Source organism: Osmerus eperlanus, chromosome 8, assembly GCF_963692335.1.
Source record: "Osmerus eperlanus chromosome 8, fOsmEpe2.1, whole genome shotgun sequence".
Lineage (NCBI taxonomy): Eukaryota > Metazoa > Chordata > Actinopteri > Osmeriformes > Osmeridae > Osmerus > Osmerus eperlanus.
Genome location: NC_085025.1, coordinates 13,340,731 through 13,364,918, shown reverse-complemented (window position 1 = coordinate 13,364,918; position 24,188 = coordinate 13,340,731). Strand labels below are relative to the sequence as shown.

Here is a 24,188-nt window from a genome sequence, read left to right as displayed (position 1 = left end):
TGAGCATAGTAGAGCAAAATAAACAAGGCAAACTCAAGCTAGCATCCAGTCTTGTGTAGCACAAATATCTTGTGAATATCAATATGATTGTGCCAATGCCATTGTACTTCACATCAATTTGCATCTTTTAACATCGATGGACATCGACTGGTGGTTGTGGTCCAAGGCTAAATGGGTTCAAGCCAATGGGTTTGTAGCACCAGTATCAGGTTGCCATGAAATACATCCATTTATGTTACATGACTATTACTTTCAGGAGGTTTTTAGGCCACTGAGACTTCTCGCTACTAAATATTTATTGTGATGTCCTGTGGAAGACCGACAGTTGCTCCGAATATGCCACATACTAAAAGCTTTTCTCTCCATCACTTATGCAGCATGCCGACCGACATGCCAGTTGTCACTATGACATACAGTACAAGCTAATAGTGTGTTCACTGTTTATGTACAGTATATACAGTACATTGCCAAGTCAAATTACATTATTTAGCACAGCAGAATTGAAAAAAGTAATGTCATTGAGTGCCATTGTACTATGTCAAAATTAATTCCCAGTTGTGTGTGAATCTCACTAATAAAACAATGTCAGGGATACCAATGTGACAGATCCAAGTCAAAGAGAGAGAGACGTAGTGAGACCATGCAGCACATTGCTTTGGTATACCTGGCTTCATTAGTCAGCTTGCATGCTTTCCCTACCACCCGCTCTCCTACAGTGGGGAGTCCAAGGATATATATCGATTGGCTTGGGCTACTCTGCCCCCCTTACCTCTTTACTGGCACGGAGACACCCAAAGAGTTTCGTTCTCAAGATGTGAGCAATGACTGAAACGACCAACCTCATTTATACACATAAGGGTTGTCTCCTCATTCATACGCTTCTCTCCATTAAGCCACCATAGTAGAGGCAGACAGGAGAGGTAGAGCTGTCTTAGGAAATGGGACAGTTTCTATTGACAGCCCTTTAACAAAGGGTGTACTGAGTCACATGATTGATTTATGACTCATCAGCTAGTCATTGATGATTCTTAGTCCTGCAGCTAAATTATGCAGGCTGTTGTATTGACAAAAGCCATTGTGAACCACTTTGCTTAATTTGACATTAAACATTTCAGCAAGCTATTGTAAAAAGCCAGTTTTTTTATCTGCACTTTGATCTACTTTAAATCTTTCAGGCTTGACATTACAGTTTTATCAAGAAGGATTAAATACTAAAGGTTACTGGAGAAATGGAGCCACAGAAGTAACATTTCTATCCTCATCATCAATGCTTGTTTCTAATGTTAGCACTAGCACCTGAGGCTGATGTCATCATCCCACAATCTAATTCCTTCGGCATACCTTTTATGTAAAAAATAGATTGAAGAAACAAAACATAATTGATCGACTACATCACCATCCTTTTTCCCACTTGGTGTTTAGTCCTTTTTTTTGTTGCACTGAACCTTTGAGAAGATTAGTACACACACAAACAAACAAGCATTCACATACAACACAACACAAACCCCACACATATCAGAACATCACATAAGCATTCCCATCACAGCTATTCATCATTCAGCATGCTTTGTTGCAAAGGACTGGCAATTGTAAACGCTTGTCATAAATAGTTCTATAATACAGTAATGCAGTAATAGTGTGTAAGTCTACCACTAAAATGAACTGTGTTACATTATTTGTTACTGTAATGTAAAAAGGTAAATTGCACACTCCCAAGTATTTGTAACAAACTCCCAGTTGACCAAAACCCCAACAATACTGTAATAGTAACTCTTTAACTGTATTTGGACAGACTGCTGCTGGTGAAGTGCACACTTACTTCTGGGTCTGCACTTCCTCTTTATATTGTCTTCTTTGCAGTTTTAGATTACTTTGTTCTCACTCCCTATAGAAAGATAGGTAGAGAAATACAAAAATAAATAGAAAGAGATAGATAGAAAGAAAACAAAGGACAGCAAAGCACTTAGACAATAAGATATTGGTCTGTTGGATTATTTCACTACATACACATCATCACGAGACTCCCCTTCAGTTTTATAGCATTTCACATGCAATAAAGGATTGGGGTGATGTATTTTATTTCAAATTCATATAAAAAATGTTATATATTGAGCTCTTGGGTAAATCTTTAACGGTACACCTCAAGTAACATGTATTTCATTAATATGTATCTAGGCGTTACCCTATGTTGGGTGTTAAAAGAGGCTATATGACCCAGAGATAATGACTCACCTACGCTATTTGCAAGTGTGATCTATCACAGCCAAGACAATTTGCATGTTTTACAGCAAGCTACAGTAAAGGTTTTTGTGTTTTGTAATATAATTTGTAATATATTTAAAAAATATATATGTTTGCCATAATTGAAAAGTATAAAGTAAATGAGTCTTTGATCTCTGGAAAACAATACATTTGTTAACCTCATGAAATGTTACAAACTGTCAAGTTTAATCAACAGGGATTATGGCTGAGCAAATTTAATGTTGAAAATGCTGTAGCCTACTGTCTCATTACAGCCTATTGACATTATCCATAAAAGGTTGCTTTAAAATCTTCTACAGTTATCGTTATGATATATTTTCCAGGAATATCTGAGAGTCAGTGACTCAGTGATGAATATTGATTTTATAGTAACTTTTATTGATTGGAAAAAATATATCAAACTCAATTGTCACTCATCTGATCTCCATGGAAACAGGGCGGTGCAGTCATCGTGCGTACTGTGCTCGTTCCAGCAAGCAACAGCCACACGCGCAAGAATAGGATTGTCAAGCTCAGTTCGTTTGAAGACAACGTAGGCTACTTACATTGAGGAGACTATGACTTCGATTACAACAAGGATAAAACAGGTAGAGGTAGGATGTATGTTTATATTACCATACGTCTACGCTTCTATAGTTCGAGCTAGTTTACTCTTGCATAGTTCTGAATAAAAACCTAGTGAGATTTTGAAAAGCTTCAAGTTTTATTCGTTATGTTTTATTATTAACTAGCCCTCTATTTTAGAATTCGTCAATTTTCTTTTCGACTAACTGTATTAACTTTTCCCATAAAATATGTGATCGCTTTGAATTTTAATTTAACCACTGATTTATTACGTGGTAATTGAAAATGTGTAGTTAAATAACATACAAACAAAACGAAAACAAAAAACATCGTTTGGCACACATCATTTATATTCTTATACATTTAACGTTAGTATCTTGAATTCAATGGAATTAGCTATAGCTTGAAGATGTGTGGGATTACAACGTTGTCAAATGTGTTGCTTTAACCAGATTGTATTACTGCATTAAGTAGTGAGGGCATCTCTAAAATCACTTTATAACCAAACCGACTCTCTCGAGGATGTATCACATTGATATGTCGGATGATATCTACGTTGTCTATTAATCTATTTGAGAAATCCTGGTCAGAGAAACATCTGTGGAATTTTGTCGCATGAGTCACAGTTGGGTGATGGATATCTTTCTCTGTGTGTGAAATCAAACTGAATACAGCTGTCATTTTAATATAGTCACAGCAAAATCTGTCAAAAACTATTGATGGGTAATTCACGATTATGCTCAAAGTAGCAGATATATTTTGATGATATTCAATGTACTGAAAGAGCAAATATGTATCTAGCAAACCCATGCGATGTCAACTATTACAGTATGAAGTCATGACTGGGATGTTATATGATAACTTTGAATAAATCATTCAACATGTTTACAATTGTTTTTTTTTATATTTATTAGGTTTGGAGTGTTGTCTAATAATAGGAAAGAAGAACACTGAAACATCCTGGCTATCAGTAAGCAATGTTACAAATCAAGCATTAATCTTTTGAGTAAACAACATTAACATAACTGCAGATCTACAAGGCAGCCATGGCGACAGAAGAGGGCCAGGATGGACTGTGTCAGGATAAGGTTGTCTTGAAGAGGAAGCTGACCGGTCCACCTAGACTTCTCTTGGGAAAATCTAAGTCTAAGAACCAGGGAAATGACAGATCTGAGGCCCGGGCAAAAAGAAACGAACGACTGACTGTTAACAATGGAGTTCAAACAAGTTCCTCTTCCCCAAAACACCTAAATACTGAAGTTGAAGAGAATGTGTTGCCAATCGTCACTTTAGATGACCTCCATACATGCTCAAATATGGAAGAGGAGGATGCTTCACCACAGGTGGTGACAGAACACACAATGCTAGGTTCCTCTCAGGAAGAAGCCAGTGGTGACATTTCGGATCAGAACAGTCAAATTAAACCATCTGCAAAGTGTGGCTGGAAGAGGATCTTTTATCCTGCAGTCATTTGTTTCAGGAAACAGAGGAAGAATGCTAACCAATCATCAGGAGTTCCACTACATTGTGAATCAACTGATAAGACTACGAAATCCGATAAGAAGGTAGTGGAAGAAGATTGCATCTCCCTGAGTGTCAAAAACAGACCGGACACTGTCACCAAAAAGAAAAGAACGTTCGTCATCCGGAGATGGCCCATTTTCAAAAGGTTCTTAATCTCATCCCAAGACCATCAAAAGGCGAAACCAAAAAGACGCGTCAAACACAAGCTATCTGAACACGTTCAACAATCACAGCCGACCTTCAGGAACAAACTGCGACGTTTCTTTACTCGGGGAGGAAGGGAAACATCGCTGATGGTTCCTCAGGTGGAAGTAGACCTCCAGGACCCAGGAGACAGAGAGGCTGACTCTGAGCCAATGTCCACACAAGAAGGGGGCAAACACAAGTGCTCTTCTGGTGTCCAGCTTGATAACACTCCTCAAGATGGGAAGGAACTCACTGAACAATGTACTGAAAAAGTGACAGTCAGTGCTGATGTGAGCACCCTGTTCTCCAAGGAAAGAAATACAGAGGTGATGCAAACACAACCTGGGGTTCCAGAGATCCTCACTGCAACAGACGAAAGATACCGAACACCCAACACAGAAGACCCAGAGGACGGACAAAGGGATGTGAAAAGGGCAAAAGACTCTATGGTAGGGGAGAGGTCCATGAAAACAAAGGAGGGTCTTACTTGCTCGACTCGCACAACCTTAGACGTTAATGATGGCCTTAATGTTGCCATGGATGCTAACAAGGTTCACACGGATGAGCCTCTTCAGATCCAGTGTTTAGATAACAAGGGGATTATTGAGGAAGCCATTGATGATGGGCTCGTCAATACTGTCAACAGTGTTGCCATGGACACTAATGAGTGTCTCTCTGATTTAAGTTCAATCATTTTACTTGAGGATGCTGACGAGGTTAAGGTCATATCCCAGGAGATGGATACAGTCTGCAAGACCACATTGGAAAACAATTTGCACAATGGTCAGATCTTAACAAACATGGAGATGGAGGGACTCAGTGTGTTACAATGTAGTCTCCATGAAGTGAAGAGCAGTCCCATGGCTGAGGTAGATGCCTGTGACCAGGATGGCAACATTCTGGTGGATGAAGAGAGTGTTCTCCTCATGAAGGACCACCAGGACTTGGTGTGCACTCAGAGGTTGCTTGTGCAGACCGCTCGCGCTTTAGTCCAGGCCGCCATGAGTGCAGCCATGGACCAACTGTTATTAGAGCAGCAGGACAATATTGCCATTGTCCACAGGGAGGCGCAAGAGTGCAGGGATCATGCTTGACTTTGGCCCCCCTTGTGAAGTTGCTTCAGAATGTAATTATTACCCACTTGTGTACTCGGTTTAGCTTAAGTTTTATTCCACTAAAATTTCCCTTTATATCAATTGTTAATCATATAAATCATCTCACTTATTCCCACTGAGCTAGACATTGAATCACAGTTTTATGGAGGAAAACTTAGAGTGTTGTAACTTATCTGTAAACAATTTGTATTTTTTACAGTTGATGTATACAGTCTATTGTCAACAAACCAAACTGCTGCTGTTTGTGTGATATGGCAAAATGTTAACACATTTTTACTAAACATTCCCTGTTACAAATACAAAAGCTAGCACTGTAATAAACAGTATGATACTGTAAATAATATTCTCAGTTACAATCACAAAAATCTGAAATTAATATTGAAGTGATTGTACAGTGGTGTAGTCTAGTAATTTTGTTTTAAATGTTTTAAAGTAAAATTTGTTTGTCATAGAAATGTTGCCACTATGTTATGTTTTGCCTTAATTATCTGACAAAATGACCATAATTGTACATACTGAAAATGTGTGAGTGTGGTATGTGATACAGTATGTGGTGAATAGTTTACTGGACACAAATGTGTAGTTCTTACACACTGTGGTCTGGTGTATCAAATGTATATGCAGTTATTGCAGCTTGATTAACTGACATTTGTAAATAGTTTATGTTCCACACATTTATGATTTGTCCACTGTGTGGGGAGAAAACCAAAAGCTTTATACTGGAAAGCTATGTTGTGTGACTTTATTTTGTCATCCTGTTTTGTTTTCCCAGAAAGTTATAGGTGTCTTTTGAGTAATCAAAAACCTAGAAAACTTCCCCTTAGAAAAGTCCTCTGTTTAAGAAATGGAGGATAGTTTTTATTCATAATTTAGTTGAGTCCTATTGTGTGGGCATTGTGTGGCAAATTGATACACCCTTTCCATATAACTACGTTGACAGTCAAGTATTGTAACACCATATTGTTGAAGGTATGAATTAATAATAATGTTGTATTGTGAGCATACAGTGAGCTTGATAGTTGATACACTTTCTGTGTCTGAATAATACAACGTTGTTAAGAAATGTTGTAAGAATCAGACACTCATACTTGTTGAAAATATCATTAAATGTTTTGTTCCACAGATTGAAATGATTTAATCTGCATGTGATTTTCTTTAGATTCAAATGCAATCCACCTGCACAACAGACATGCAGTCTTATTTCTAGCATACCTATTTTTAGTAAGTTAAGAGTCAAATTGGTCTCTATAGCAATAGATCTTCCATTTAGTAGTACAGATATCTTAGCAACTGTAGTTTGCTCCCATATACACAAGCTGTTGGTTGGCCCATCTTCTTCCCATAATTCTAGTTATTCTTCCCATCATTTATTGTTGCATTTATTGTGACTTGCATGTTAGGAATACTTACGCACATCCTGTAGTTCTGTAACATTAGGTAATACAGATGTTCGTTTAATAATAATTGACAATACGAGCTTTTCCACTTTATGAAATAAGTAGGAGTTTATGGTGTTAGAGGGATGTTTAAACCACTCATGTAAGGAGGCCTACTAGCCATCTGTTTGTTTTAATATTTAGATGATGAGCTCCACAGGGAAATGCATCATACATTCTGTGTTGCCACTGTCCTCCTTGAATCATGAGTCACTCACTGGGAAGAAAAGCAAAGGCACTCGTGCCTGCATCCGGCTCTCAGATGCCATCTAGTGGCAAAATATTGTTATTGCATGAAAGGTGAAGAAGACCATAGGAAGACAATGTATCTACCTAAGGGGTATGGATTAAAATACAGACACTGAGCAATTCATGTAAAATACATTTATTTACAAAACAATTCCCATCCATGTAAAAGGATATATTACCAAAACATTAAATCACAATCATAATTCAAGTGCATGACAAAATGGAAACACCATTAAAGCCGATTCCAACACCAGAATCACACACAAATACACTAAAAAGTGAACAGAGACCAAATCTATTAAAATCTATAAATTAAAATATTATTGTATGTGTCTTATCACAGTACTGGTGAATATACAGATAAATGTATATTATGTGAAAGCCATAGGCATTCATAATGTATAACCACAAGTAAATTACATGAAAATATAGTGTGTTTGATCCTTACCAGGTTAACCCTTGTGTTATCTTCGGGTCATTCTGACCCATCAGTCATTGTGACCCACCGTCGTATTGCGACAGATTTACCGCATACAAAGACAAAGTGAAGCATTTTCTTTTAACAGCTAGGCTGTCTCAGACCCCCCACATTGCAAAGGTTAAAAGAAAATTATTTTAATTTGTTTTTGTATTGGGTAAAATTGGGTAAACACAACGATGGTTCGTTATGAACCTTTGGGTCATGTGACCCGAAGGCAGCACGAGGGTTAAACCATTTAACTGAATTTCTATGGAATGGATGTTAACTACATGGAAAAAACTTTGATAACCTAGCAATAGACCTCAAAATAGCTACTTTCACATTAATGTCAATTTAAATTAATCTCTCAGGGATAAAAGTGAGAACTATTTCAGTTGTCCCATGATTGGTTGCTATGTTTTCTGTTGATGAGAGGCCATTCAATGATACTTCACCCGGTCACAAATTGATAGCACATGAGAAGACTGACAATATTTGAAGGTGAAGGGACTAGACCTCTGTACAGAGTAAGGCTCCAACTAGTGGGGTAGGTTGTAAGTACTATTTTGTTTTGGAATGTAAAATAAGTAAGTAAGGCACTGCTTTCGCTGTTTTTCTTACCATTTTTAACAATAAACAATCTGGCCTTCATTAAATAAATTACCATGACACAAGTTATGTACTAGATCACCAGATTGGAAAAAATTTAAGGATGACCTATTATGCCGGTACAATGATTTTACTGTAACACATTTCAGAAAACACTTCCAATCTATATCGGCTGGTAACACCAGAAAGATAACACATTCTTTAAAAGAAAGTTGTCTATTCTATCCAGACTCCTCACATACTGCAACGGAATAAGAGGCACACACTGACACTGGAATCACATTACAAGGTATACAGAGATATGAGTGACACAATGTAGACGATGCACCATGATTTTGATTCAAACATTTGAGATAGATTAGATAGATGATAAGTTAGTGGTTCTTGAGGAGAGTAAAAATGTATTCCCTTGGCAGCACTATCCCTAACATCGGCATTGTTTCAAAGTAGCTCTTAGGGGAATAACTTTTTATCATTACATGTAACAAGTATATAATATTAGTCTTTCCACTCCATACGAACTTCAAATGAAACAAAAACAGATACAGTTAAATTGCTGTGGTGCATTACATAGTAATATACAAAGTTACCCCACAAAGTTTGACCACATCAAGTTACTTTGAAAATAAAACCGCTGTAATGTTCAGTGTTGCATGTACTCTTTTTTTCTCCACAGTACAGTACGTAACTCATTCAACAGGGACACCATCAACACTCTCCTGTGAAATCTCAGAGTCTAGTGAGTAGCAAGAGCTGCCATTGTCCTGGGTGTCCCTGTTGGCATCCAAAGCTGCAGCTGTTGATGTGACACCACCCCCGCCCTCTGGTGGACCCTCACAGAAATGCCCCGAGGCGTGGATGAGCTGGCTGCAGAGGCGGTTGTAGCGATGGTAGCGGGATGGCTTCCCAGTGTGTGTGTACATGTGCTCTTGTAACTGGCTCTTCTGGGAGAACCGCAGGCTGCACACGGCGCACGCTATCTTGCGCTTTCGAGTATGTGTGCTGGATGTGGTGGTGGTGGTCTGGGGAGGACTCGTACCTCCGCCACCGCCTCTGCTACGCCGTAGCTCCGCGGCTAGCTCGTCCGCCAATGCCTGGCTCTGCCTCAAGGCTTCCTCCAGACAGCCTGCATCCAGCTGCTCCTGCCCAGCAGCATGCTTGTCCTCGGCCCCCCCCCCAAGGTCGCCCCCACCCTGGGAAAGCCCCTCCATGAGTCCACTGGGATCCAGGGCACAGGCAGCATGGTTGAAAAGGTGCTCGCGAAGCCCCTCTGGGGACGAGCAGCGCTCGCCGCAGCGGGGACAAAGCAGCGCCAGGGGGCTGTCCTTGAACAGGAGGCTCTGGCAGGGACTTCTCCCCTGGGCAGGAGAAGGAGAGTGGACTCCCTGGCCCTCCTCTCCCTCGCCATCCTCCCCCTCGTCTGCCTCCACTCTCTCCTGCTTGATCCGAGCAGAGAGGTCCGAGTCGTCCCCAGACGCAACAGACGATACGGCTCGTAGGCCAGACGACAGCCTGTCAGAGGGCACCCCTTCCAGCCCGACGGTTAGCGAGAGCTGGCTGTGAGAGCGGCCGGCCCGACTGGATGACCGCCCGTCCTCAGGGCCTCCTCCCTGGGGCCCAGCACCACCTTTGGCACTGCCGGGGCCGTCCTTGTTGGCCAGTTGAGAGGAAATCTGGATGCCGTAAAGGTTGGACATGCGGACCATGTCAGAGGTGGCATCAGGGCCTCCCTCCCCAGGTTTGCGGCACAGCTGATAGGCATGGAGGAACTTGATACCCTCCTGCAATCGGCCCTGGTCAACAGGTTGTTTGGGGCCCGTGCCTGTGTACATGATGTGGAGCAAGTAGCTGAAGACATCCGGCTGAATGTCCGTAGGCTGGATCTTGATGCACTCACTGGGGAAATAATAAACTAGTTTCAAGATTGAGAATGGGAGAACGGTGAGGTGTACTGGGTTTTTGTTTAGCATCGACTTTCTATAGTTCAGTTTGAGATTTTTGATTGTATGTTTGGTTGAACCATTGGACATCTTGCAAGCTATGGTACATTCAAGATATTTCCCTATAGAGTACATACATTGAGACATGTCTAATACAAGTGGAAACCTTTATCAGGCCATTTGCACATTGTACACAAACCTGTCATATACTGCCAAAAATGGTTTGGTGTCATGCTATGAAGCTTCCATACTGTATAAGTAGCTAACCTGGTCTGATGGATGAATATCATCTTGAAGTAGTTGGAAAAGGCAGCCAAGACCGCCCGATGGGCCTTGAAGTACACGTTGCCGATGGCGACGGTGCAGTCACACAGAAAGCCAAACTCCCTCTGGACGTTCAGCTGTTGAAGTAGGAACAGACTGTGGCCGGACACATCCATCACGCCCCCTCTCAGCCTGTCAAAATAAGTGACATTTGTTTGTACAGTAAGGTACTATAAAGGAATACTGCACTATACACATTGTTTATTGTGCATTAAATTAACAAAAAGCTGGGCTTTCGAGCAAACATGACATGAAGTGTGACATGGACGAACAGGCAAACATTGACACAGACTAAGAAAACGAAGCTAAAGTAGCCTACAGGTTAAAACAATAGAGTACTTAGAAAAATATGTATTGTTTCATTACCATTGCAAGTAGGCCTATGTATTTGACAGTGGACACATCTTGCCATATGGTCGTAACATTTTTCTGAAACAATGGCGTACTCTGCTGGTCAAAAAATGTGATCTTCTAAGTTTTTTCTTAGGCTATGGTCTTAGCCAGATGTTGGCCTCTGGATCAACTTTTTACAACTCAATGTTTGATTTTAGGTGGTTCAATCTAATGGCAACCCTTGACATGAACTACGATATAGTCCCTATACAATAACTTAAGTAACTGAATCAGACATAAACCCCAGCTCGTCTCTGTGTGCGTGTTTGAACTGCATTTGTTAACGTTGTATTGTAAAGAGAGCCCAGCTGATGGAATTACATGTTACGTGATTGAATTGGGTATACTAAAATGGTTTAGATCCCCTTGATTTCGGACTTCGCAACATGTTATTTAGTTAATTTAATCAACTTAAAAGCAGACGGGACAATGATAGACCTGGCAACAAAGCATGCATTTTAATGATAACCGTAGCGGATTGCATCCCGTTGCTAAACGTACAGTTTAGTGGAGATTAAATGCAATACCTCATACATATTCTAACACTTACAAACGACCTTTTAGAATTGGCATAAACCAAATAACTACAAGCTTGTTTCACGACCCCGCAACATATCGATTCCCATACGTCTGTTGTAGCCCATTAAGTGTTTCTGCCGACGGAATCAAGTGTTCCAGGCAAAATCAACAACCGTGCACCTCGACAAACTACACAACCCTTTTGAGACATGCTGACTCTACATTGCATTTGCAAACACAGTATGCATGATGATGATTAATGTAAAGGTCTCTCTTACCACCAATTTGCAAAATATATCAGGTTTGATCTATAGTGTATTTGTTGCTGCAGATATATTCTCGCACTATCTCGCGCGTCTTCCTGTGCGACTGTCAAATAAGCTTGTTTCTCATCACGTGACTGTAAAAATACTCTACGTTTGCTGTCTGTCTGTCTGTCTAAACAAAGGTATGAAATCACCTGTGCGCTGTAGAAACACGGATATTTACACTGTATGAATGTGTTTGTTTAATTGGAGAAAGATTGTTAAACACGCGGGACATAAAAGCAGATTTACAAATGCGCACAGTTGCCAAATGTCAAAGCAAAAATTATGTTTGTTTTGAATTTGGCCTATTGGATTTGGATATTCAAATCGTATTCGTTTTTTGTCTAACGATGCAACAAGGACATAACAGAAAGTTAATGATTGGCCTAGACGTTCTAAAGTGAAGCCGACATGTAAATCTTGGGAAACCCCTGCTCATTATATGTATACAGATATATCTGTCTCTATAGATAACATTTATAATAAGTAGTCTAACTAATTAGCCTATGTATTCGAAAAACACCCTAACCTATATTTATTCTTAAACGTGTTTTGCTACCGCATGGCTTAAAACTCCAGTAATATTACAACACACTTCAACCAACACTATTGAATGTCGTGTTATTCTTTTATACACCCTGTCTCAAAGGGGTTGGATTTGCGTGAGTGGGGCTGGATCTCTCACAGACAGACCCAGTGCGGTGAGCAAGCTCGCAAAGCGGCTGTGCGGAAGTTCTTTCATCCGTGCTGCAGAAGGGGCTTCGCCCTCGCGATTATTCTCGACACAACTTGAGGCTTGAATAAAAGCGGTTAAGGTGGAACTTTTGGGCAGTAAAGATTAACTTGAGTTTTACAACATCCACGGGTGGCCTCCTTCATATTCGGTAAGTATTTGTTCACTGTTTTAGGGGAGTAAACATTCCTGCGTTCGGAAAAACCCAGTGCCTTTTTTTCTCATAGCGTGAATGCGGGAAGCAGCGCGGGGGTGGCAGTGCGTGCCTGCGTGAGATTCTGACAACACAGATTCAGAGCCCTCTCCATTTTGCGCTCTCACTTTGTTTGTTTTCCCAAATAGATTATAAAGAATTAGCGATTGTCGCTGTCTCACTTTTGGTCTATTAGTTATTATTTGTCACACATAGCCTCTAAATTACTTTTAGTGCGGTGTGATTGACAACCACCATACCCGCACGACTGAGTCTCTAAAATAGGCCAATGGCAATGCGTGGGCGGGATGTCAACCTCTCAATTTGAGCTGACGACGAGTCCCGACAAAGAAGAAATTGTTATTCCCAGCCAGTAAGGTGTATATATCACCTTAATACTTATATTTATGGGACGTCGTGGTAATGGTTTGATAGCTTGATTTCCTATTGAATTAAATGTACCTAGTTGTGAACTATAGGCTACTAATAGTGCTTGCTCGTAATGCGTGTGAAGAGTAGCACCCACACACCCACATTAGGCTGCCACAGACATTATGCAACAGTAATGTGTATACACATGCATATAATGTGTGTGTGTGTGTGTGTGATGACTGCTTCTCTTCACATGGTAAGTGAGGCTTTGGAGCAACACATTACATTACATTTATGCATTTAGCAGGCGCTTTTATCCAAAGCGACTTCCAAAAGAGAGCTTTACAAAAGTGCATAGGTCACTGATCATAACAACGAGATAGCCCCAAACATTGCGGGTAGCCAAAACATAAAACATACACTGAAACATACACTGTGAAAACACAAGCCATAAACTTTAAATTGTAAATAAAAGTTGAGTACTTATTTATGACATAAATCATTTGCCTAATGTAATGATGACGGGGAACCATATAGTTTATAATTGCAGACATACATTTTGAGATTGTCTAATTATGGGAGTGACCTATTTATAGTTTACCTTCATGTCGTGAGAAGACACATGCAGACTTTTAAAGTGAAAAACAAAATGGGTTTCAATAGGTGGACATTTGTACTTGAAATTAATTTATGTTGAGTTGAGACATATTTTGCTATTATAGAAAACAAAATTGACAGTGGATGGGTTTTTGTGGGTTTGATCAAAATTGAAATGTGTGTTACTATTGATCCCAAAAACAGCTTTTAATTTGGTTAATATTTCAATTTCTTTCAATTTTGTGTAAATACCTATACATATTTTATATGCTTTGAAGCGGAAGTATTTTGATAAGAGTTGTAAGTCTTTTCATTCAGAGTGAATCATTGCTAAACATAGATCAACATTGGTAAACCACTTATCCCACCCCCCGCCCCCTTTCCCTCCTTTCCTAGTGTGATGGCGAGGCCTAGCCACAGCGAGCATGTCCTGCAGCAGCTCAACAACCAGCGAGAGTGGGGCTTCCTGTGCGACTGCTGCATTGCCATTGGAGACATCTACTTCCGGGCCCACAAGGCTGTACTGGCCGCCTGCAGCTCCTACTTTAGGATGATGTTCATCAGAGACCAGCAGGGAACGGCCCGTCTGGACCTCAGCAATATGCAGATCAGCGCAGAGTGCTTCGACTTAATCCTGCAGCTCATGTATCTTGGCCGAATCATGGTGGGCAGCTATGAGTTTGAGGAGCTCAAAGCTTCGATGGCCTATCTGCAGATGTATTACATCCCCGACTCGCTGGAAGACCTCCGCGATATCAGAAGCTCCAATCTTACTCCGTCCTCCTCAGCCTCCTCCTCTTCTTCCACCTCATCCAGTTCCTCTTCCTCCACTGGCCCCGCTAATGGAAAGATGATGTTTGGAGTCCGCATGTTTGAGCAGCAGAAGCCCAGTGTCCCTGAAGTTGAGCGCACGCCAAAGGCTGTCAGCACTCCTGTGTGTCCAAGCTTCACACCTCCAGTGAAAAGGCCCGTGGTGGTGGTGGAGGAGGTGGCGGCACTTCCTTTGAAAGCCGCCCCACCGCTTGTAGATAGCATGGCTGAGCAGCCATGTGACCTGAGGAAAAGGTCTGGAGGCCGGAGTGCCACCCTTAAAGAGCGTCCCCGTTTTGGCCGCACCTACACCTGTGATGACTGTGGCTTTGTCTTCAGCTGTGAGAAGCTGCTGATTGAACACATCCTCACATGCACCAACAGGAAGGCTGCCTTCCAGGCTCCCCGAACCAGTGCAGATGCAGATAATGATTCCAACAAGGGGGAGAGCTCAGCATCAGAGGGAATCGAGGAGCACAGGGTGGTCTGCAAAGGTGAAGAGGATTGGCCAGACCACAAGTCAGACTCTGAATCCGTGATCAGATCTGTAGCTACCGGAACAGAAAATGAGCCTGCATCTATCAGGACTATTTCCATCAAGACAGAGCCAGAAGAAAATGTTGTTTCAAATATGGATGGCATCAAAGTAATCCAGGTGGGGGAGCACAGTGCCAGAGACTGCAGTAGCACAAGGAGCAATGCATACAAGGACACTAAGAGTGATCAGGCTAGATTTAACCATGATCCTGAGGCTGGAGTCTCAGGCATGGAGGACGGCAGTGATCTTTTGGATGGAGACCTGTCAAACAGTGAGGATTCTGCCCTACCTGCAAAGGTGCGCAAGATTAAAGAGGAAAATCTGGATACAGATTGTATGCCATGTGAACTCTGTGGAGCTCTGCTAACCGAGGAGGACCAATCAGGCCACTACATCTCCAATCACATGGGGCACATCTGTGCCTGTGGGAGGTGTGGACAAGTCTTAATTAAAGGACGGCAGCTCCAGGAGCATGCAGAACGTTGTGGAGAACCCCAGGGTGCCGAATCTGATTCCCATGGAGAAGATCATTCTCCTCTCCTGGAAGACCCACAGGCCATGGAGGAGGGCTCGCTTGAAGGGACTGACCTTACTTGCCCCCACTGTGGCTTGTTGTTCCAAAGTGAGAGTCTGGCCATGGAGCACACTCTTGTCTGCCATGAGCAGGAGCTTCTCCGCCCAACCATGCTGGAGGACGGGGCGGAGCCGGATCATCGACGCAAGCACTTCTGCAGCATCTGCTTCAAGGGTTTCTATCAGCGCTGCCACCTCCGGGAGCACTACACGGTCCACACAAAGGAAAAGCAGTTCACCTGCCAGACGTGTGGTAAACAGTTCCTGCGCGAGCGGCAGCTCCGGCTACACACCGACATGCACAAGGGGATGGCGCGCTACGTCTGCCCCGTCTGCGACCAGGGCACCTTCCTTAAGCATGATCACGTGCGTCACATGATCTCGCACCTCTCGGCCGGTGAGACCATCTGCCAGGTGTGCTTCCAGATCTTTCCTAGTGGGGAGCATCTGGAGAAGCATATGGATGTGCACCTGTATATCTGTGGGGTCTGTGGAGAGAAGTTCCGTCTCCGTAAAGACATGCGTAGTCACTACAACTCCAAACACACCAAAAGACTATGAGAGGCTGGATCCAATGTCCACGCTGAATCTGTGTGTCTGTTAAAAAGCCATAAATGTGATAACAGATGTATGCACTTGAATACCAAAAATAGAATCCCTATAAAATATGCACTTTCAAATTGTATGCATACAGTATGTTCCATTTTTGTTGATGAGGGCTAAAGTGCTTCATTTTGGAACTCACATTATCTGTACCTCATGCTCTTCACAAAAACAAAACCAATGTTAGACAAATCAGTGTTGATTCTGACTATCAATCTATTTATCAACAAATAGTCCAATTTTGATCTCTAAAATATATTTAGCAAGTGTATTGCTTTTACTAATTTCATAAAACAGTCTACATTGTGCAATGAGACCATGGTTGAGATTCCATGGCACAATTTGCATTTAACAAACAAATGATCTGTATATGGTGCCTTTCATTTACACTCATTTTCATTTGCACTCTCATGACATTTCACTTCAGTATTTTATGTTAGTCAATTCACTTCCTGGTTTTCCAAACGTTTGAGGGGTAGCATAGTCATATACTGTAAGTAAACATTGAATTTGGACATTGAAATGGAACATCTCCAGCAAGCTAAACAGACAAAAACACTAGAATAAATACACAGGAAACATCAGAAACACATTTTGTGCTCCTTTGGTTGATATACAATTCTCCAACAGAGCATCCATGTTACAAAAGAACTTTTTCACTTTCTCTTTTGCCTTATCAGTTATTTTGTAAATACTGCTGTATTGAAGTGACTGCTGTACAAAAACAAAAAGTCATATCTGCCGTTGAATTTATATATAAACGAATGTGACTCAAAATTTGTCTTGCTGAAAATGACACTGACATTTAATTAAAATAAATACTTGCCATTCGTGTGTTGTATAGGATCAAACAGTAATGTCTACATTCACTTCAGAGACTGTTTCTGGATACATTTACATTGTTTTCTTTTTGCCTCAGCTTGAGTGGGTATCATTGGTAAATTAGCATCTTTGAGTAAGGGCTTTACAATTGCCTTGATTTGTTGATTTTATGTTTGCTAAAAAGGGACACTTTCTTTCACAGTTGCGTTTTATAGCCAATAGAGAAAGTACTCTTGCATGTTAGGCGGTTTCTCTTGGGCTTGCTTGGGATTGGGATCCTTGATGTTTGTAACACTGCAGAGTGAACATAATCACAACTCAACATCCTGAAGGGTACATGGTTGATGAAGCAACAATATTCAGCAGTTGAGTGTATTTACCACCACTACAAGTAAAATACCCCAGAGGCCTGCCATTACAAGGTTGGCAACCATTGAAATCCATTGCTGTGGGCAGATTCACAGCGCTTAAATGTTAGACAATCAAATGTTAAACATAAGAAAAAAGGGAGTAACTGGTGGCTCCATTCTTCCGTGTATTCCGTTAAGTGCTCAACCAAGACTTCACAAAAATGTTTGGCTTCAATATAATATTACTACTGAAAAAAACTTTAATGTAGTAATAGGCTATTGCTTTATGTTCATGATGGTTTAGCCAAAATGGATGGGTAAATACGGTTTGCTCAGAAGTTTTGACCGAAATTAAAACAGAATTTTTTTTTTAGAACTAAATAATAATAGGGAAGCATTCTTAAGCTCTTGGTTTAACCATTGTTTTTCAGTAATAGTTGGTGTATTTTATAAACTGTCTTGTGTTTTGCAAAATGGGTGCTTATTAAAATCACAAACGACTTGTGTCAACCAATTTATCAGCCAATTTATCGCAGTCAGTGAGGTGCTTGCACAAGGCAAGAATTGTGTTGTGAGTAATAATGTATTGTCCTGCCAATACTGTAGGTTGGCAGCCAAGATCTATACTTCTTTCTGTCCCAGCATGGAGGCTTAAAAGTCAGTGCAACGTTCATTTAATGTGGACTTTTATTCCTCTTGTAAAATGTCAGGTTTTTTATTTTTACATTACATTTACATATTTAGCAGACGCTCTTATCCAGAGCGACTTACAGTAAGTACAGGGACGTTCCCCCCGAGGCAAGTAGGGTGAAGTGCCTTGCCCAAGGACACAACGTCAGTTGGCATGACCGGGAATCGAACTGGCAACCTTCGGATTACCAGCCCGATTCCCTCACCGCTCAGCCACCTGACTCCTGACTTTTTACCTATGACTTTTGGATGGCAATGGTAATATATACCATGTTTCAGAGGAGTTTTGGAGTAATTTTCAATTAAACTCTTTGTCACTGTCACTGTCATTTATTTGGTTTTATTGCATTGGTTGACCAGGTTTAGGCTCTGAAATGGCTTTGTTTTAACGTACTTATGTTGGTATACTTGGTATACTTGTTGCTTGACAGGGTGTTTTAGTAGTCTCTGACATGACAAATGTTGTTTTGGAAATAGAAGCCTTCTGTCAATCTAATAAAACGTGAATACTCACAATGTAAACCATTTTTATACTGTCAATATTTTGCTGCCCCACTGTTTCATGACTTAACCTCTAATCAGCACCAATGTGGTGTATAGACTCCTTAGTGTACTGTAACTGCCAGCAATTTTAATCAATTAGTATGTTGACATTTGAGGAAAGGGATCCTTTGTGCCTACAGTATTAACCAGATGTTGAAACCAGAGGCTTTGCAAAACTGACCAGACTGTATTCAAAATATGCAGATCCTGTTTTTACAGTCTCACAGCTTTTTTTCACTGTGAGACTGTATAGGGGTCAAGGAAACCTAAAGTATAACCTGAGGTACATAAACAGTGGCCAGTCACTGAATCCATATTTTGATGCAATTATGCAGTTTTGTGATGTAGCATAGGCTATCTGGAACCTGTTTCCATTCAGTGTGGGTACCAATACTCCAGTAGACAGTCAACCAATAAATAACCGTTTAGTTCACTGTCATAAGCTGTCATAAAAAGCGCATCTTTGAATACCAGCATTGAGGCAGATTGTGTCTTTGACTTTGAGTACACTTTTATTCGTCAAAGATTCAGATAAGATTTAGGCTACCAGAGGAGCATCGGTTCTAGATTTGCAATAGATGTGCACTGAGCTGCGGCATGCCAAAGTTAACACCTGTTTAAATTATTAAGGTGTGCCTGCTGGATTGTAAAAAAAAAAATGTGCTGTTGCTGGCTTTATACCAGTATTTTATCAAACATTTATCAAGCCCGAAATATATACATTGAGTTGCTAAAAAAAAATATCACAGTTGAGTTTAGGCAGGTTTTGAGCACATTAATTATTAGGTCACCATAAACGGCGAAATTAGCAAGCTAAAGCCCGCTTTCAATTCTCGAATTAGACAAGGCACAGCAAAATGTGGAGTGTAAGTGGCTATTTTAAGCTATAAACCCTATGCCCAAGTCAATTCCATAAGAAAAGTCAATTTGATAAGGAAGGTATAGCAAAATAAAAAAAAAATTATTCGCTTTGGTACTATTTTCACAAGTATGTGGTAAAACCTCACAACTGTTAGTACAAAACTCAAAGCAGATCATCAAAAAGTCTGTTTTTTCAAACATGTAATCACATGTTCAATTGACAAAGTACAATACACAAAATACACAATCACTTTTTTATGACACCTAATCAGTGTGTCATCAAAGAAATACCTTTCATATTAAGTAATTGTCTTTCACAATGCAATGCTCACAATACTTTTGATATGCTTCTCATTTAATTTGCGTAAATACATTTGACCAACACGTAATCCAACTGATCTTAATGGTTAATCACTGAACCGTTTGGTAAACCTATATATTTTCATTTCAGCAATAAACAGTATATTGATTTTGAGAAATACAGAAATAAAATGTGTTTTTGTACGAACATATCATTTACCGTAACCACACATGATGAATACTCGTTATTGCTACTTGATTTCAGATTGGGGTAACCACAATTGGTCAATATTACTGTAGATATGTATACGTAAAAGTGGGGGCGCAAAAAAAAAATCCTTCATAGCAGGATAGACAGCAAGGAATAGGAAAAGCTCGTCGACAAGGGATCCGTCAGAGAGGTGGGCATGGGCACCAACAGAGAGGTCAGAGAGGTGGGCATGGGCACCAACAGAGAGGTTAGAGAGGTGGGCATGGGCACCAACAGAGAGGTCAGAAAGGTGGGCATGGGCACCAACAGAGAGGTCAGAGAGGTGGGCATGGGGCCTCTAAATGTTATGTTTTGTTCTCATTTAGTTACATAATAGAAAGTATACCTATGTTACAATTATATCTGAAAAATAGTAAAAACTACGTAATTTGCCCAAATGAGTGTAGACAATGTCTTCATTGATCCTTCACCTGATTACACATAGGATGGATATTTTGGAAATTATTATTTATTATGTAAATGTGAGTAATGTAAGTGTATTGCCTAATGTGAAACTGTGTAATCTGTCTTTTACATAGTACTGTAGCATATTCATTTCAGCACTTCTAAGGCCGATTTGAAACATGTATCTTGCATTGTTTGCTGTTGGATGAACTGATTGTTAAAAGTACTAAACTGAAAGAAGATCATACTGTTGTGTTTCGGTCATTAATCCAAATGTTCCCATTACATATTACAATAATCTTATGTTTGAAACAATGATTATGTGGACTGAAAGCATTCCATCAGGTTTTGAAAGAATGACTAGCTGCTTTACAAGTGTGATCAGTTTGGATTTTTGTACTAAGAGTTTTGAAAATGTACACCTTACTTGTGAAAATAGTACCAAAGCAAAAAAAAAAACTGTAAGAAGCACCGTGAGCAAAACAGCAAGCTACTTTCAAACAATTTGTATTGCCTCAATACGTTTTAAAGGAAAAAAAGTATGACAAATGCAAAATTCGTTCAGCAAGTAGACCGGGGTTAAACCGGGTGGACAACATCCATTCAGACGCCAGATGACGAAGATGTGGGGATACATGAGACTGACTGACTGATACATGACTGCTGTTTTCCTTGTACAGTTTCTCCGATGAAAACTTGACTGCAGAGGTAAAGTATAAGTTGTAGCCAACTCATTTGCATTGCAGTCCAGTCAATTTGCCTTCAGTTTAGCGGAACAGTGCGCCTGTCAATACACTAGACTAGAGAAAATGTTCCCCCAACAAAATCTTTTTGCTCTAGGCTCCCTCAGCTCTATGATCCCTCATCTTAATGTCCATTAGGAAAGTAGGCTATAAACTGGTCGGTGTGTGTGTGTGTGTGTGTGTAAGGGAACGTATGGTTGGGAACAGAGACAACCACAAACATGGAGTTCAATAACACGTTACATGTTATGCTAGAGTGGGGGGGTCAGATGGCTGAGCGGTTAGGGAGTCGGGCTATTAATCAGAAGGTTGTTGGTTCGATTCCCGGCCGTGCCAAATGACGTTGTGTCCTTGGGCAAGGCACTTCACCCTACTTGCCTCGGGGAGAATGTCCCTGTACTTACTGTAAGTCGCTCTGGATAAGAGCTTCTGCTAAATGACTAAATGTAAATGCTAAACATGATTGTATTAACCCTATGCTCTGTCCAGCAAGCATCCCATCTCCAATTAAAATGAAGAACTTGGACAGCTCTAGAATTGCAGAAATCTGGAGAAACATTTTAAAATAGCTGGAAGGTTTTTAGGTAAACCATTTAGGATCAGAAACGACAAATGAACATGAAACAAATCATTTTGGTATAAACTATAGCCAAACCATTAAAAGTCAGTGTCATGTCACATCGAAACTGATATTTGTACATTCTGGATGTCATGTCTCTAAAACATACTTGACTTTCACTAATATTCTCACTGCAGTACTGTCTACTTAGACAGACTTGTACAACATATTCCTCTCGAAAGGTGGAAGATGACAGGAGCCTGGCCCAGCAGTGGAATATCTATCTGCCTCATGGCAACATTAAACTAGTCCAACTACCACACCAAGCCCAAAGAAGAAGACATCTGAGCGCTGGGTTCTTCCCCCACATACCAGCTACACTACCTGTAAGTCCACCCAGTGGAAGAAAGTCACTGTTATGAAGTCCCTTGGCTGAATTTACTGTCTAGCCTCTAGGGGTAGCTACAGTCTCCCTGAAGCAATTAGAAAATAATGTAGAAAAAAAACCCTCCTTTCACAAATTTGATTAGAGACAATTTCCTGAAGTACAGTTTGAATAATTGACTGCTGTTGATTCTTTCTTATGACTTTGCTGATCCCACATAATAGGCTTGTAATTAGATACTATTTCCATTAACAAAGATATAGTGTCTCAAGGGAAAGTGAATTACAATCCGTTAGCATTGTGCAGTGGCAACGCACAAACCATTTCCTGCTTTCTCTACAGAAATTACATTTTGACTTTCCTAGTTTTTGGCTAGGCAACTCCATCCCCCACTGGAGGAGTAAGAAATAGACACCAGGCTGGAAGCTGCCTAATGCAGAGTGTGGTTTATATCTAGGTTTTGCGCTTTACTGGTTCTGGAAACGGAATCTGGGCTCAGAGATAAGAGTTCAGACATTCAAAATGAATTCACTATGCTGATTAGAGTTTTTATTAGGTCGAATAAGCCAACATGTTGCTCCTTTTTGACAAAACCTCTTCATGTGTTTCTTGTTTTGACAGTTCTTTCCTGGTCTCTCTTCCCTTTTTCCCTAATTACTTTATATAAAACCACCAATGAGGTTTCCAATACCATGTCCACTACCAAGTCTTTAACAAACCTGCATTTTTTAACAAACAGTAGACAGAAGAAGAAAGAAGTGTGTGATTTGAAGATTTTCAGTTTAGCTAACAGCTGTTCCTTCTAGAGCAGCAAACAAGCTGTGGTTCTTCCAAACCGCTCCGGAATGTTTGGAAAGCCCTAGCAGTCCACCGTGTGACGCACGTGAGAGTTTCCTCTGCCAAGTGAAATGAAAGCAATATGGAGGTCTGACTTGGTGTAGCCTATTAAGCTTATCTCATGCTGCCTATGCCATTCATGAAGGCCATTTTTTCTGCACTGTACAATTGCCATATCAGATGGTACACTGAACATTAGCTTCTCATTGTAGGGCTGTCTTGAGAGAGAATTATTGTCTAAATCAGAATCAGAATTGTGTTTAATCGCCAAGTAAGTGTTCACAAACCAGGAATTTTCTTTTTTTGGGCAGGTGCACACAGTGAACATAATAAACATATTGAATCCTAAAATCTTACAGTGTGTGTGCTATCCTTAAAATATCTAAAAATGTAAACCATTGTCTTGCATGATTGTGGGTTCATACCTATTGAAACAGAAGCTTGCTTGTCTTGTGGTGTAATAGCATGTTTGGTTTGCAGTTGGTTAGGGGGAACAATGGTCATGTTATTGGTTGGCTTGAATAAAAATCTATTTTGTTTTTGTTAAAGACGCTCTTCCTCTGTGCTGCTGCTTGTGTAAAGCACCTTTTAAGATCTATAGCAGAAACATGAAGTCAATTTTAACATCTATGCTTGTAGATTTGCCATTCTCCACTATTTTCAAATGCATAAAACTGCATTGTTACTGCAAATTACTGCAAGTTATTTTCTGCTTTGGAGTTATCTTCTCCTCAATTACATAGGCCTATGTTTCCGTCTTTTCGCTGAGTGGGAAGTTGTTAATGGGGTGTAATTCATATTTTGTCCACACGAGTGCTCTGTTGAGCAATTATAGTTGATGATTGTATTGGACTACAGCAGAAGAAGCATTTCTCCACAACATCCTCTTTTAGATCATTTAAAGTGCATTGACCTTAACAGCCCAGAGTTGCTTTCTGTCATAGTTGTTTTGCATTTGCACACATTCCAGAGCCCTATCTAGTGAGAGACTGCAGAAGCGATCAACTATACTACATTTCCTTTCTTTGCTTCGTCTTTTAACAGACCTATCCATACTTCCCATCTCTATCTGTCACACCCCAGTAATGAAGTCTTCTTGAGGGAGACAATTAGGCTACATTACGCCCACTGGGCA

The 24,188-nt window shown here is 40.5% G+C and overlaps 2 protein-coding genes across 2 annotated transcripts; one reads left to right on the top strand and one right to left on the bottom strand.

The window, feature by feature from the left end:
* Nucleotides 1-7,479: 7,479 nt before the first annotated feature.
* zbtb25 (zinc finger and BTB domain containing 25) lies at nucleotides 7,480-11,939 on the bottom strand. Its single transcript, XM_062467640.1, has 4 exons — nucleotides 11,860-11,939; nucleotides 10,613-10,801; nucleotides 8,050-10,301; nucleotides 7,480-7,794 (listed from the first exon to the last, which is right to left on the bottom strand). Exons 2-3 carry the CDS (start codon nucleotides 10,783-10,785, stop codon nucleotides 9,095-9,097), a joined length of 1,380 nt encoding a protein of 459 aa, XP_062323624.1. The 5' UTR covers nucleotides 10,786-10,801; nucleotides 11,860-11,939; the 3' UTR covers nucleotides 7,480-7,794; nucleotides 8,050-9,094.
* A 605-nt stretch (nucleotides 11,940-12,544) lies between these two features.
* On the top strand, nucleotides 12,545-17,994 carry zbtb1 (zinc finger and BTB domain containing 1). The gene is made up of 2 exons (XM_062467620.1): nucleotides 12,545-12,773; nucleotides 14,181-17,994. Exon 2 carries the CDS (start codon nucleotides 14,185-14,187, stop codon nucleotides 16,264-16,266), a length of 2,082 nt encoding a protein of 693 aa, XP_062323604.1. The 5' UTR covers nucleotides 12,545-12,773; nucleotides 14,181-14,184; the 3' UTR covers nucleotides 16,267-17,994.
* Nucleotides 17,995-24,188: the final 6,194 nt, after the last annotated feature.